The sequence below is a fragment of the Palaemon carinicauda genome, chromosome 41, assembly GCF_036898095.1.
Source record: "Palaemon carinicauda isolate YSFRI2023 chromosome 41, ASM3689809v2, whole genome shotgun sequence".
NCBI classification, from domain to species: domain Eukaryota; kingdom Metazoa; phylum Arthropoda; class Malacostraca; order Decapoda; family Palaemonidae; genus Palaemon; species Palaemon carinicauda.
The window spans coordinates 33925650-33939506 of record NC_090765.1 but is presented as its reverse complement, the minus strand read 5'-3'; the positions used below and the strand labels follow the sequence as shown (position 1 = coordinate 33939506).

Below are 13857 nucleotides of genomic sequence, written 5' to 3'. Positions count from 1 at the left end.
CTCCAATATTTAGGTTTTCAGATCAACTTCGCGAAATCACGGCTGGTCCCGGAGACGAAGTTTCAATGGCTAAGGCTACAATGGGATCTGCGCAAACACACCCTGTGTCTCCCGGTAGCCAAGAGGAAAGAAATAGCGAAGAATACAAAGAGTTTTCTCAAGGGCAAATTGACGTCCAGGAGAAATCAGGAGAGAATCCTAGGTGCCCTCCAGTTCGCTTCAGTAACAGACATAGTTCTGAAGGCCAGCCTGAAGGATATAAATCGAGTATGGCGTTCCAAAGCGAACAACAAATGTCGAGACAAGATAGCTCGAATCTTGCCTATTCTGAGGAATAGACTTCAGCCATGGACGAAAGCCAAAAACCTAGCAAAATCTGTTCCGTTAAAATTTCCACCTCCAAAACTGGTCGTTCACACAGACGCCTCTTTAACCGGCTGGGGAGGGTACTCCCAGTACAAAAAGGCCCAGGGACTATGGTCAATAACACTTTGCCAATTTCACATCAATGTCTTAGAAGCCATGGCAGTGCTCTTGACCCTAAAGAAGCTTGCTCCAGCTAAGAAGCAACATATCAGGTTAGTTCTAGACAGCGAAGTTATAGTCCACTGTATAAACAGAGGAGGTTCCAAGTCAGGTCACATAAACCATGTGATGACAGCAATATTCTCCATGGCAGCAGTGAACCATTGGCATCTGTCAGCGGTTCATCTAGCGGGAATACGGAATGTAGTGGCAGACGCACTTTCGAGAACAACTCCGCTAGAATCGGAGTGGTCGTTGGACCAGAAGTCATTCAAGTGGGTTCTATCTCAGGTTCCGGGTCTCCAAGTGGACCTGTTTGCAACAGAGTCCAACCACAAACTAAAGTGCTATGTAGCCCCCAACCTGGATCCTCGGGCCTTCGCCACAGACGCAATGTCATTGGACTGGAACACTTGGGAGAAAATTTACCTATTCCCACCAATAAATCTGTTAATGAAGGTCCTAGACAAACTCAGAACTTTCAGAGGCCAAGTGGCTCTAGTAGCCACAACTGGCCCAAGAGCAACTGGTTCCCCCTTCTGATGGAATTGGGTCTCCGCCCTCAACAGATCCCAAATCCAATACTAACACAAGTAGTACAAATTCGCAGTGTGTTAGCTTCTTCAAGAATTCAGAGTGCCCTAACTTTATGGACTTTATGAAATTTGCAGCACAAAGAGACGCAGATATTGATCCTCAAAATACCCTATTTTTAGAATCAGATAAAAGGGACTCCACCCTTCGACCGTACGATTCAACTGTCAAAAAACTGGCAAAGTTTTTAAAGGACTCAAAAGCTGATGTCATGACTATGAATCTGACAGTCTCCTTCTTTAGAACTCTTTTTGAATCAGGCCTAGCGACTAGTACTATTACCACAATTGAATCAGCTTTGAAGAAGATTTTCCAAATTGGTTTTAATATTGACCTTACGGATACATACTTCTTGTCCATCCTGAGAGCCTGTGCCAGATTGAAACCATCAACTCGTCCTAGCTCAGTTTCCTGGTTTCTCAATGATGTGCTTAAATTGGCTTCTGACACTCCTAAGGAAAACCTTGTTCTTAATGAGCCTAGCATCTGGCGCCAGGATATCAGAACTTTCAGCTTTGTCCAGAGATCCAGGTCATATTGAATTTCTCTCGTCAGGAGAAATATTAATTTCTCCAGACAAAAGGTTCTTAGCAAAAAATGAAGACCCTCAGAACAGATGGTCCCCCTGGAAGATTGTTCCACTTCCACAGGACCCATCCCTGTGTCCAGTAACTACTCTGAAAGCCTATTTGAATAGAACTTCCAATAAGTCCGCAGGGCCCTTATTTATTCGAGAGAATGGAGGAACCATTACCCTGAAAGGAATCAGACAACAGATTCTGTATTTCATTAAACAGGCTAACCCTGCATCATTCCCACATGTTCACGATATACGAGCTGTAGCTACATCTATTAATTACTTTCACCATATGAATTTCGATGACCATACTAAATGTACAGGCTGGAAGTCCCCAGCAGTTTTTAGACGCCACTATTTAAAACCTTTGGAAGCCCTAAAATTTGCAACAGTGGCAGCAGGGAATGTGGTTCCTCCTGAAAGTCTTGATCCATAACCATTTACTCTTGTTCTACCCTTCTTTTTTCCTCCTACCTGCCTTACTTTTTGTCCCTACTTTAGTTTTGTTTTGTTTTTCACCTGGGTTGCATCCTTATGGTGCACTCTTATATTTTCATGTCTGTAAATAGTCTTAATCTCCCACGAGTTGATATGTTTGTAATTATCTTCAGGATTGTAAATAATTATTTATTCTTACAGTTTATTGATTTATATTGCACTTTCACTTTTACTGCCATAGTTTGGAATTATTGCTGCAATTACTTGACTTACCCATCTATCCTTTATATTAAGGAATTAATCAACTCATTGGAATACTTGGTATTTTTATTTACTATTTGTATTAAATCATGTTTTTTGATATTTTGACTTTAATTTACTTTCCTCTCAGGTGTTAGTTCCAAGCTTTGGGACCATTTCTCTTGTACTATTTCACGGAGTGACACAGGTGGAGCCCAGAAAAGGGATTTTGACGAAGGAAAAATCTATTTCTGGGCGAGAGACCTGTGCTGCCCAGTGAACCCACCCTCTACTTCCCTCCCAGAATGGGCTCAAGCTTGGGTGCTATGAGGAGTGACGTAGTTGACGTGGGTGGAGATGGTGGTAGTAGCATTCAATAACGGTTGTAGAACGGTACCTCGTTGTAACGGGGATATTTGAAGAGGAGATATCTAAATGGCACAAGACCTCTGGTTGTGGTTTTTCACGCCCCAGTTACTTATACCGACACCTATTTAGGTGAGCGAGCTGGGTTCATCCCTGGCATTCCTATACAACTTTTTTCTCTGGTAATACATGGCAGTTATATACCTTAGAAATGATGCTAAAGGAGCATTTCACGGAGGGGCACAGGTCTCTCACCCATAAATAGATTTTTCCTTCGTCAAAATCCCTTATTTACTAAAAGTTGTGCATTAAAAATTTCCTTAGCCTTTTTATTTTCTTTATTTGTATTATTTTAATCAGTGAATAGAAATCACTTTCAAAGGTAGCTATTTTTCATTTGGACACTTTTAGATTTTGCAAATAGAGAATGTACAGATCATAGGCTATAAAGTTTTCCATCTTTTCATGTTCCAATGTCGGAACTTCAAAAGTTCAAACTTGCAGCAAATGTTCATTTTGAACAGGCTGACAGAAGTCTCTTTTTATAGTTTATATATAAAAGATCTGTTTTAATGTTGTTCCTGTTCTGAAAATATTTTATTTTAATTGTTCATTACTGTACTTATCTTATAGTTTATTTCCTTTCCTCACCAAGGTATTTATCCTGTTGGATCCCTTGGGCTTATAGCATTCTGCTTTTTCAACTAGGGTTGTATCATACCTAACAACAATAACAACAACAATAATAAGGATAATAATAATAATAATAATAATAATAATAATAATAATAATAATAATGATGATGATAAGAATCAGTTGTTCTCTAAAAAAAAATAGTTTTAACAATTTTTTGTACATTGCATTCATTACAAGCAAGCTTGAGTAAATTCAAACACAGAAAAATGGTCTCTTTTATTTCTCAAAAAAAAAAAAAAAAAAAATTAATAAATAATTTAGTTATCACTTAACAATTTCTATTTAGATATTCACAATTTCACCTTTTCAGGCTAAACAGGATAATCTTTATTTTAGTGGAATTATTTATATTTTATTTTTGTTAATAAAATTGTTTCAAACACTATAAAAAGTAGCATTGATTTAAGGCCCGCAGGTTGATAATCCTGAGATGAATTTATTTCATCCTTTAAATTATTCTGTAAATTGATATACATTATAAACAGTAACAATAATTGTGTTGCACTCAGGTTCATAGCATTTACCATAATTATAATTTGATTAGGCTGGTTAGGCTGAAGGAACGTAGAGAGTAGAGGTCCCCTTTTTTGTTTTGTTTCATTGTTGGTGTCGGCTACCCCCCAAAATTGGGGGAAGTGCCTGGGTATATATGTATAATTTGATTTTAACTCTATACTTTCAGTGGAACAGTTCAAGGAAGTCAGTGATAGTGTATGCGTTGGACAGAGAAATGCCGCTGGAGAGGAACGTGTAGTGTTATTCTTGAAACTCGATCCAGAAGCATCCTTTAATCAAGACTTTACAAGACGCATTGTGGTAGCTATAAGGTCACAACTTTCAGCTCGTCATGTCCCATCTGTAATATTACCTATAGCCGAGATTCCAGTAAGTATCGGTAAATTTTGTCGATTATATTCAAATGTGTTGGCAATATTTAACTGTGTGTATGACACTTGGAAGAAAATTATGCTCGATTTTGCCCATAACTGTGCTATGTTTGCCGTAACTGTGCTATGTTTGTCACCAGTAGTTGGAAGCCAAATACATAAAAAAATTCTATAATTTTACTTAAAGTAAATTTGTCAATATAAGTACAATTGAGCTCGACTGCTACATGATACGAGAGGGTGTTGGGTATCTTCTCGCTTCATTAGGCTGAGTCTGGATGAAGTGGGTAGAGCTGACTCTATAAAACGGATTTTGAGCGAAGCAAAAAATCTATTTTTGGGCGAGATGGCCATGACGTCCTGATGGAAGGTTCCTTCAGTAGCTTCCTGAGGGTATATATGACTACGGTGGATATTCCCAGAGAATTAAACCAAAGGTTTCACAGAATTCTAACTTCTGGCACGAGTACCCTAAAGGTTTCCCTTTAGGATATCGTATATCAACAGGGGACGTATGCTTGATACGCCACATGGCTATCTGCACCCCACATAGCTTTTACGCTTCGAGGGGGAAAGGTGGCAAGATAACTGAGGAGCCGTTGCAAAGTTATCCTCCTATGTTACTGTTACGGTACCTCGCGACGTAAACAAACGGCAGCCATAGCTGTCCGCCATCTTGACTGACGTCACGTCCGTCCTCTTCATTCCATATTCAGCGTTTCTGCCAGCCTCCATGAAACAATATGAAAGGGAGGGGCCTGACAGGCCAAACTAGAACCAGTAGGGCGGGTCCATCAGGATGTCATGGCCATCTCACCCAAAAATAGATTTTTCGCTTCGCTCAAAATCCGTTTTTTGGGCTCAAGCCATGACGTCCTGATGGAAGTGTACCAGAGAATTAGTGTATCGTGGTTTTCCCCATTTCAAAGTGCCTTCTACTTCAAACAATATTCCTTTGGTCTGGTGACCTTAGAGACTGTGACATCTCCGTTATATGTCACTACCATTGGCATAAACAATGACATAGCTTCCTGCCCCCCTGGCAGGGAGGTCCTGTTTGGACAATAGGAACATCTCGAAGTACCCTGATGAAGATAGACTCACCTGGATGCGAGGATCGTGCCGGTCTCGTAGTCAGATCGGAAGTTTAAATATTTTTGTAGGAACAATATTTCACTTGCTTGGTGAGCATATTTCAGACAGGATAATTATTATATGTAATATAATAAAGAATAATTAGGGGCATTGAAACACAGTAACAGCAATTTATTTTCATATGGAAAGGCAAAATAAGATGCATATGGTAAATAAAATATCTATTTTATTCAAGAAATTGCAATAAAGTAAAATAAGGTAAATAATTTACAATAAAATTGTTGAATAACAGACATAGATCATAAACTAAAAGACGGTGATGTGGAATCTGAAAGGAAAGAATTTGCCTTTATACACATAAGTTCCTGGGGAACGAAAGTCTTTAAGAGTCACAATACACTTCATGTCCAAGAACATGTGGCACATGTGTTAGAATCTATGTCACTTCACCATGAGGAAGAACAGTCTTTTGTGACACTAAGTGTCACCTGAAATCACTATGTATCGCACTAGGGTCAACACAGGCACCCATTGAGCTAGAGTCCCGAAATAACTCACTGTTCTACGCAGCACTAAGCAGCTGGTTTCAATACACTACCTGCTGCTACCACGAATCATTTAATTTCGTGCACCTGCTTCGCATAGTGTTTCAAGAACACTCTTGAGGATTTCCAGCCTGTGAAGGATCGGAGGCTTTCGAAATCCATACCTTGGAAAAAATTTAGAGAAGAGGTGACTTTCCTAGGATCATGACCTGCGGGTGTACTGTCAGGATCCGCTCTGCGAATGAAGTAGGTGATTTTCACCCTTAGTTGTTTAAGTGACAGGTCACTACCCGATGTTTCTCCTTTAAAAAGCTGTCCTCCGCCAAAGTCTGAAGTTCTTCGACGATAGACCTTAAGACTCTCCACTGGGCATAGAGAGACATCGTCCTTCAGAGGGCAGATTCTCCAAGGTCCAAATCTCTTGGTGGGGAGTTCATTTTTGGCGAGAAACGTAGGGTCAGGGAAGAGGGTAAGTTCCCCTGTGTCGGCAAACAGTATCTGGCCCTCTTTTCTTGATAATGCCACTATTTCACTGACTCGGGCTCCCGATGCAAGAGCAAAGAGGAAAATTACTTTTTGAGTCAAGTCTTTCAGAGGGCAAGATTCGTTGTCCAAGCTAGAGGCAAAATGGAGCACCTTATCCAGGGACCAGGTGATGGGTCTCGGTGGAGGTGCAGGACGGAGTCTAGCACATGCCTTCGGAAGTTTGTTAAAGATTTCGTTGGACAAATCTATTTGGAAAGCGTACAGTAGTGGTCTTGTCAAGGCCGATTTACAAGTGGAAATCGTGTTGGCCGCCAAGCCTTGTCCATGAAGGTGAATAAAGAAGGACATACAAAAATCTATGGAGATTTCCGTAGGGTTTTTTGCCTTGACAAAGGACACCCACTTCTTCCAGGATGATTCATATTGCCTTCTGGTAGACTTTGTTTTGTATTCCTCTAGGAAGTCTAAACTTTTCTTCGAGATTCCAAACCTTTTCTCCATGGCTAGGGAGAGAAAATCATGAGATGAAGGTCTTGGACTTTCTTTGATGAATCGAAGACAGTCAACTTCTGCACCTGCTGGGAGAGAACTGGGCCCGGAAGAGGGATCAGCTTAGGTTGTAGCTCCAGGACTAGGGAAAACCAGTTGCTCCAGGGCCACTTGGGAGCCACTAGGGCTGCTGTTCCCTGGAAGGTTCTCAGTTTGGAGAGGACTTTCAGCAGAAGATTGGGTGGAGGGATCAGGTAAATCTTGGACCATCTGTTCCAGTCCAGGGACATGGCGTCCACTGCTTCCGCTTTGGGGTCCTCGTATGGGGCCACATATTGAGGAAGTTGATTGTTGTCGCTTGTCGCGAAGAGGTCGATCTGCAGTTCCGGGACTTGACAGGAGATGAAGGAGAATGATCTTGCGTTTAGGGACCATTCCGACTCTATGGGGCTTGTCCTCGATAGAGCGTCCGCCGTCACATTGTGGAATTCTTGCAGGTGAACTGCAGACAAGTGCCATTTTTTCTTGTCTGCCAGCAGAAAATGGGCTAAAGCACTTGGTTGAGGTGGGGTGATCTTGAGCCCTGACGGTTGAGACATCTGACTACCACCGAGCTGTCCAGAGTTAGACGAATGTGGATCGAAGGAAGAGGAGATAGTTTCTTCAGAGTGAGAAGAACCGCCATGGCCTCCAAGATGTTGATGTGAAACGTCTTGAACAGGGGAGACCATGTTCCTTGAACTTGTCGTTGGTGGGAGTGACCCCCCCCCTCCATCCCTCTAGCGAGGCATCCGTGTGGGTGTTGATCGGTGGAGGTGGTGGTTGAAGAGGGACAGATCTTTTCAAGGTCCTTGCCTCCGACCACGGCTTGAGGAGTGAGCGAAGCCTGTTTGGTAGGGGTCTTTTGAGATCTCTTCAAGCGATGGATGCGTTTCGTCTCCAGAGTCCTGAAGCATCCTTTAGCTGTGGTCGTAGCACCGGGTCTGTCACTGAGGCGAACTGTAGGGAGCCGAGTACCCGCTCCTGCTGTCGTCTTGAAATCCATTTGGATTTGAGAAGTCTTTAGACAGACCCGGCTGTTTCCTTCCTTTTCTTCAGAGAGATGGAAAGGTGGTGTGACTGAAGATTCCAATGGATTCCTAACCATTGAAACTTCTGCGCTGGAGACAGGCGAGACTTCTTGGTGTTGATTTTGAAACCCAGATGTTCCAGGAATTGGGTCACCTTTCTGCAGGCACGCAAACATTCTTCTGATGATGGCGCCCAAACCAGCCAATTGTCTAGGTAAGCCATCACCTGGTCACCTTGAAGGCGTAGCTGTTGGACGATCGTGTCTGCTAGTTTCGTGAAGATTCTTGGAGCCACGTTGAGCCCGAAGGGCATGACCCTGAAGGCGTAATTTCTTCTTTGGAGCCTGAATCCTAGGTAGGAGGAAGCTTGGTGATTCATTGGAATATGCCAATAGGCATCCGCCAGGTCTATTGAGACCGTGTAAGCCTTGTGAGGCAGTAGGGCTCTTATATGTTGAAGAGTCAGCATCTTGAATTTGTTGTTCACAATGAACTTGTTGAGAGGGGACAAGTCGAGAATGACTCTGAGCTAGTCTGAGTCCTTCTTGGGAACACAAAACAGTCTTCCCTGGAACCCGATGGACTTTAATCTCTCGATCACCTTCTTGTTCAAGAGTTCTAGGACATATTCTTCTAGGATGGGGGTTGAGGGCTGGAAGAATTGGTGGAAGATTGGAGGTGGTTGTATCCAACTCCACCCTAGTCCCTTCTTGATGATGCTGTGTGCCCAAGGATCAAAGGTCCAACGATCCTGAAAGTGGCGGAGTCTTCCTTCCACCGGAAGCACTTCATTGCTTCTAGTTTCCTGAGGGTTTACCACCTTGGCCGCTTGCTCCCCTTCCTCCTTTGCCTCTGGAAGGACGACGAGAGGAGTCTCTGCCGGAGCCTCTACCTCTGGGACGAAAGGTAGTGGACTGTCTCTCGTAGGCAGGAGTGAAAACTGGTGATTGGGACACCACCGGTTGAGGGACCAGCTGAAAGGTCTGCTGTGGCTGGGCCACTATCTGGGGAGTAGCGGGAGCCGGAAACTGATGTTTGGCGTGACGCTGTTGTCTAGGCTTGGAGGGTTTCCTCTTAGGTTGCGGACTTTCATCCTGAGAGGACTTCCTCTTCCGGGACATGCCCCACTTGTTGAGAAGGTTCCGGTTCTCAGTGGCAGCCTTGTCCACGATCTCCTTCACTAAAGCTGTTGGGAAGAGATGTTTGCCCCAGATGTTGGAGGAGATCAGTTTCCAGGGTTCATGCTTCACGGCTGCATTGGCGAACATGTACTCTCTTCAGGCTCTCCGGGCCTTGATGAAGCTGAACAAATCCTTCATCACGGTCGCAAGGTGGGTCTTAGCAAGAACCATGTAGAAGTCCGGGACCCGAATGTCCCCGGCCATTGCCTCAAGTTGAACTTGATGGGATAGGGAGGCAGCTAGCCTCTCCTTGGTGTCTTGTTCCCTACGTAGCAGATGGTCGTTAAGCTTAGGGAGTTCTTAATTACCTTCCCTTAAAGGGACTCGGAAGGCTTTTAACTACCATAAAATTCATCGTCACTGAAGAAATACGCCCCCAAGGCTTTTTTTACAGAGGTAAGCCACTTAGACACTAAGTTAGGTTTTTGGGTAGTTTTCCCTATTTCGGGTGTTCTCTTTCGATGGGTCAGCGGAACCTAGCCCCCTATCTAGGTTTCCCCTTTTTTTGCTTCCATCTTCCCAGTCTCTGAGCCCTGCAGTACACTCCCACTTCCTAAGGTATAAGTCTCCTAAGAAAGTAGTTCGAGGTAAGTACTCAGTGTTGGAACAAATCACAAATTTTAAGTAATTTGTATTTTTCCTAACAGTACTTACCTCGAATTACTTTCGGGTTATGGCCCACCCATCCTGCCCCGAGTGACTTACAGGACTTAATAGAGAGATGAGAACCTCTTTCCACCAAAACTTACTGAGGAGCGAGACCTGAGAAAGCATGCTCTCTTACCCTGGGTTATCTCTGGGCGCGTATACTCCGCCAGAGATTACCCCACATAGAGAACGGGAATAGGGTAAACTACACAAAATTCTGGTCGGATGGAAGGAGATCCCAGATCCTCCTAAGAAAGTAGTTTGAGGTAAGTACTGTTAGGAAAAATACAAATTACTTAAAATTTGTGATATCTCCTTCCATTCCACTACTTTACCCGTCATCCATTCACTCAGCAATAAAGCCACTCCTTTTCTTGCTCTTCCCCTTTCAATCCCAGACACTATACCAGACATTTCACCAAACATCACTTTACCTTTCCCTTTTATCTTTGTCTCACACAAAACCAATATATCCATCCTTCTATTCCTAAACATACTTCCAATCTCACATCTTTTACTCTCTATCGCACTACATCCACGCACATTCAAACACCCCAAAACTAGAGTGCGGGGAGCAGTCACTCTCCCCACAACTCCACCTCTTTGATGTCTCACAGGATTGTAATACAGGAAAGGGGGTTCCCAGCATATATATATGCTGATTTGCTCCCCCAAGAGGAGAAAGATATAAGGGTAGAGAGAGAGAGCTTTAGTTTTCTATTTCAACATTGAGAAACTTACACTTAGAGGATATTAGCTTAATGGCTTTGAAGTAAGTATTGAAATTATTTATTTTTTTACAAAATTCTGTTATTCAATCAAAATTCAAAGTTTTCTTTTCCTTTTTGTTGCAGTACACTGTCAGTGGCAAGAAAGTAGAAGTGGCAGTTAGGCAAATGATCGAAGGAGCAACAGTCAAGAATCGTTCAGCCCTTTCCAATCCTGATTCACTTGACCTTTATGCAAACTTGCCAGAGCTACAAGGATGGTAACAGTTTCCTGTTGCAATATGTAAGTCATTCTGAAGCATGCTACTTTGGGTCTTTTTATATTTTTTTTCGATTATATTGTAGATCTATTCCCCAAGATTTTAAAAAGTTCAAACCATAGTGAATCTAATTTTTGGCAGTATTAAATAATGTCACCTGTTGACTTCATGGGGTATGAAAAAATTGTGTTGAGAACTGAATCTCATTGAACTGGCTCATTATATTTTTTTTATTGTGTATGTAGTTTTAGTTATTTTTGACAAAGCCCTCTCAAAGTAGTATCTGTTGCCTGATGTTAGTATTAAAGCATTCATTCCATTTTTATGGTGCTACCATAACTAATACTTTATTGGTGATGTTCACACAATGGTATATGATGGCCTTAAACCTGGTGTTCAATGTAAGCCATTTTATTAGAAATAAATAATTCATATTACATACTATCCTAGAGTCCAATAATATGTATTCAAAAATCTATTTTCTATGAGTGTAAAGGATCTCGTTTTATGATATTAATATTTTATATTTTATATATATTTAGTGAAAAAAGAAAAGCTATGATCTGCAATTCTTTGCCTGTCCAATCTCATCACTTTTTATTGCAGCCCTGCCATATTATCCATGCTGTTCCCCCCATTATTCAATTTGGTTGAATTTATTTTTTCTAAGATATTCTTGTTCCTCAGAAATCTGAATACCACATTTAAACCGTGTTTGATGTGTCATTTGTTTCAGCAATCTTGAGTTTTCATAACTCAAAGTATAATATATTTCATTTCTTGAATATGACATTTTGCATCACAAATAAATTGCACCATCACCAATATCATTTAGTTTTATGAATCTCCCCCAATGTTCATATTGCTTCTTTTCCAGAAGCTCATTTTATCGATACACGCCTCCATCAAAGTAATGAAACAATTTAGTGCTTAGTGGTAAGTAGCACTCTAGAAGCTTCCCATTCCTCAGTTTCCTCAGTCGAATTACCTTGGTAAGAAATGTATCTCCCCTTCCAGATTGTGATGTTTTTATTGTATTTCAATCCAATACTTACCCATTAGGTTAGCACTTCTACACAAGGAAACCAGGGTGATTTATCAGCTCAGTTGCATCACGTGATCACTCTGGATGACAGTGCGTTTTTGTTCGATTACAAGCTTGGCCACTAGTTCATCACATTTACTTATTTTGTGTGGTAATTTCGAACACTCATGGTTCTATTACCCTTCTGAGTCTGGCTGTAAAGAAGACTTAAATACTATATTGTATAGGATTCTTTGTTTGCCTCTATAGTAGATCTGGTGTTAAAGAACAGACCTCAACTTGGTGTAAAAAAGGGCAACTTGGAGGGAACTTTGGGACTGCCAAGTACTACTGCCCTGTTGGTGCAAAACGATTTTCAGTTCTTGAGGTGATGTCAAATGCTTTGGTTAGGTCGGACCCTTTGGTTCCTCCCCCAGTTTTCATGATCATTCCTACATATGCTTCCAAGTCCGGTTGGGGAGATAATTCCGCAAATGTTCCCTCGTTTCTCTGTATTTCACATATGTATGTTGGAACTGATGGTGTCCTTTCTGACATTGAAGAGGATTTGTCCAAGATGAAACTCATATGTGAAAATCTTCATGGACAATTAGGTGGCAATCTTTTACCTCATAAAAAGGGATCATGATTAAACACCTCAGTGCAGAGACCCTCTCCATTTTGAAGTTACTTCAGGAGAGGAAATTGTATCTCTCGCCATTACATCTGACGGTTTCACTCAGTGTAGTGGTGGACATCCTATCCAAGCAGAGAGTCATGCAGAAGTCTTTTCTGGAGGTCCTGGAGTTAGTGCTGGGTCTCCAAATAGACTTGTTTGCTCTGAAAGAGAATCACCATCTGCCACTCCACATAGCTTTGAATATGGACTCCCAAGCAGTGGCAAGAGATGCTCTGAATCTAGATTGAAATAGGTGGTCATTGATTTATCTGATAATGCTGACAAATTTAATTTCAAAGGCTTTGAAAATCCTTCAAAATTTTAGAGGGACAGGTGTGCTAATAACATCACTTTAGGCCAACAGCCTGTGGTATCCACTGCTTCTTCATCTAAGACCAAGAATACTCTTTCTTCACTCACACATCTGTATCAGAAACTGGGAGGGCAGATTACCTTCGCTTCCTCTCTTCTGACCTGGAACCTTCATGCTTGGATATTCTCTCCCTTATTTTCTAAAAAAGAATTCTCAGCCTACAATTTGACTTATTCGAGGAGTTGCAAAAGTTCTTCATACACAAGACAATGCCAATCAATGTGGAAGACGTGGTTGGCTTTTCTGCGGAATCGATCAGTTTGTCAGATAACCCGAGACTTCTTTGCTTACTTTCTGGTCCCCCTCTTTAAGGAGAGGAATCTCCAGCTATCGACTATACTGTCATATAGATCCATTTTAATGGAGCCTCTCAAGCGTGCTTTTGATGTGAATCTCGACTCTGACATGTTTCATGTCATTCAATATTTTGCCTTGAGAAGACCATCACCATCCAGTCCAGTGGTCTCTTGGTCTGGGTAGGGTCTTGGAGTTTTTAGCTAGATTGGCTGACTCCACCGTTCCTTTTAATGAATTATTATTATTATTATTATTATTATTACTACTACTACTACTACTACTACTTGCTAAACTACAACCCTAGTTTGAAAAGCAAGATGTTTTAAGCCCAGGGGCCCCAACAGGGAAAATAGCCCAGTGAGGAAAGCTATTTTTCTTATAGCATTACCTTCTGTAGCTATTCAAGTGATCTTGTAGACTTTCTCAGAAATCGGGAGTTTACTACCGTACTCCAGGTTGACTCTTGATTTTTACTCTAGGACTCTTTTTCTTAGCCAAAAATATTAAGAATAGATCAGTTATATATAAACGATAAAGCTAAACTGTGTCAACCTTATCTATAGAAAAGTATATTTAAAGTAAGTTTGAACTTCTGAGTCCCACCGATTCAACTGCCTGATTAGGATAAATCATTCCACAATCTGATCACAGCTGGAATA

General features: G+C 41.6%; 1 protein-coding gene across 1 annotated transcript in view; it reads left to right on the top strand.

Moving 5' to 3' along the window:
* LOC137632508 (acetoacetyl-CoA synthetase-like) overlaps positions 1 to 13459 on the top strand; it is a 68807-nt gene extending 55348 nt beyond the window's left edge. Inside the window, exons 11-12 of the mRNA XM_068364473.1 lie at positions 4119 to 4321; positions 10692 to 13459. Coding sequence (XP_068220574.1) covers positions 4119 to 4321; positions 10692 to 10829 — 341 coding nt within the window. The 3' untranslated portion in view covers positions 10830 to 13459. The remainder of the gene's footprint in view (positions 1 to 4118; positions 4322 to 10691) is intronic.
* Positions 13460 to 13857: the final 398 nt, after the last annotated feature.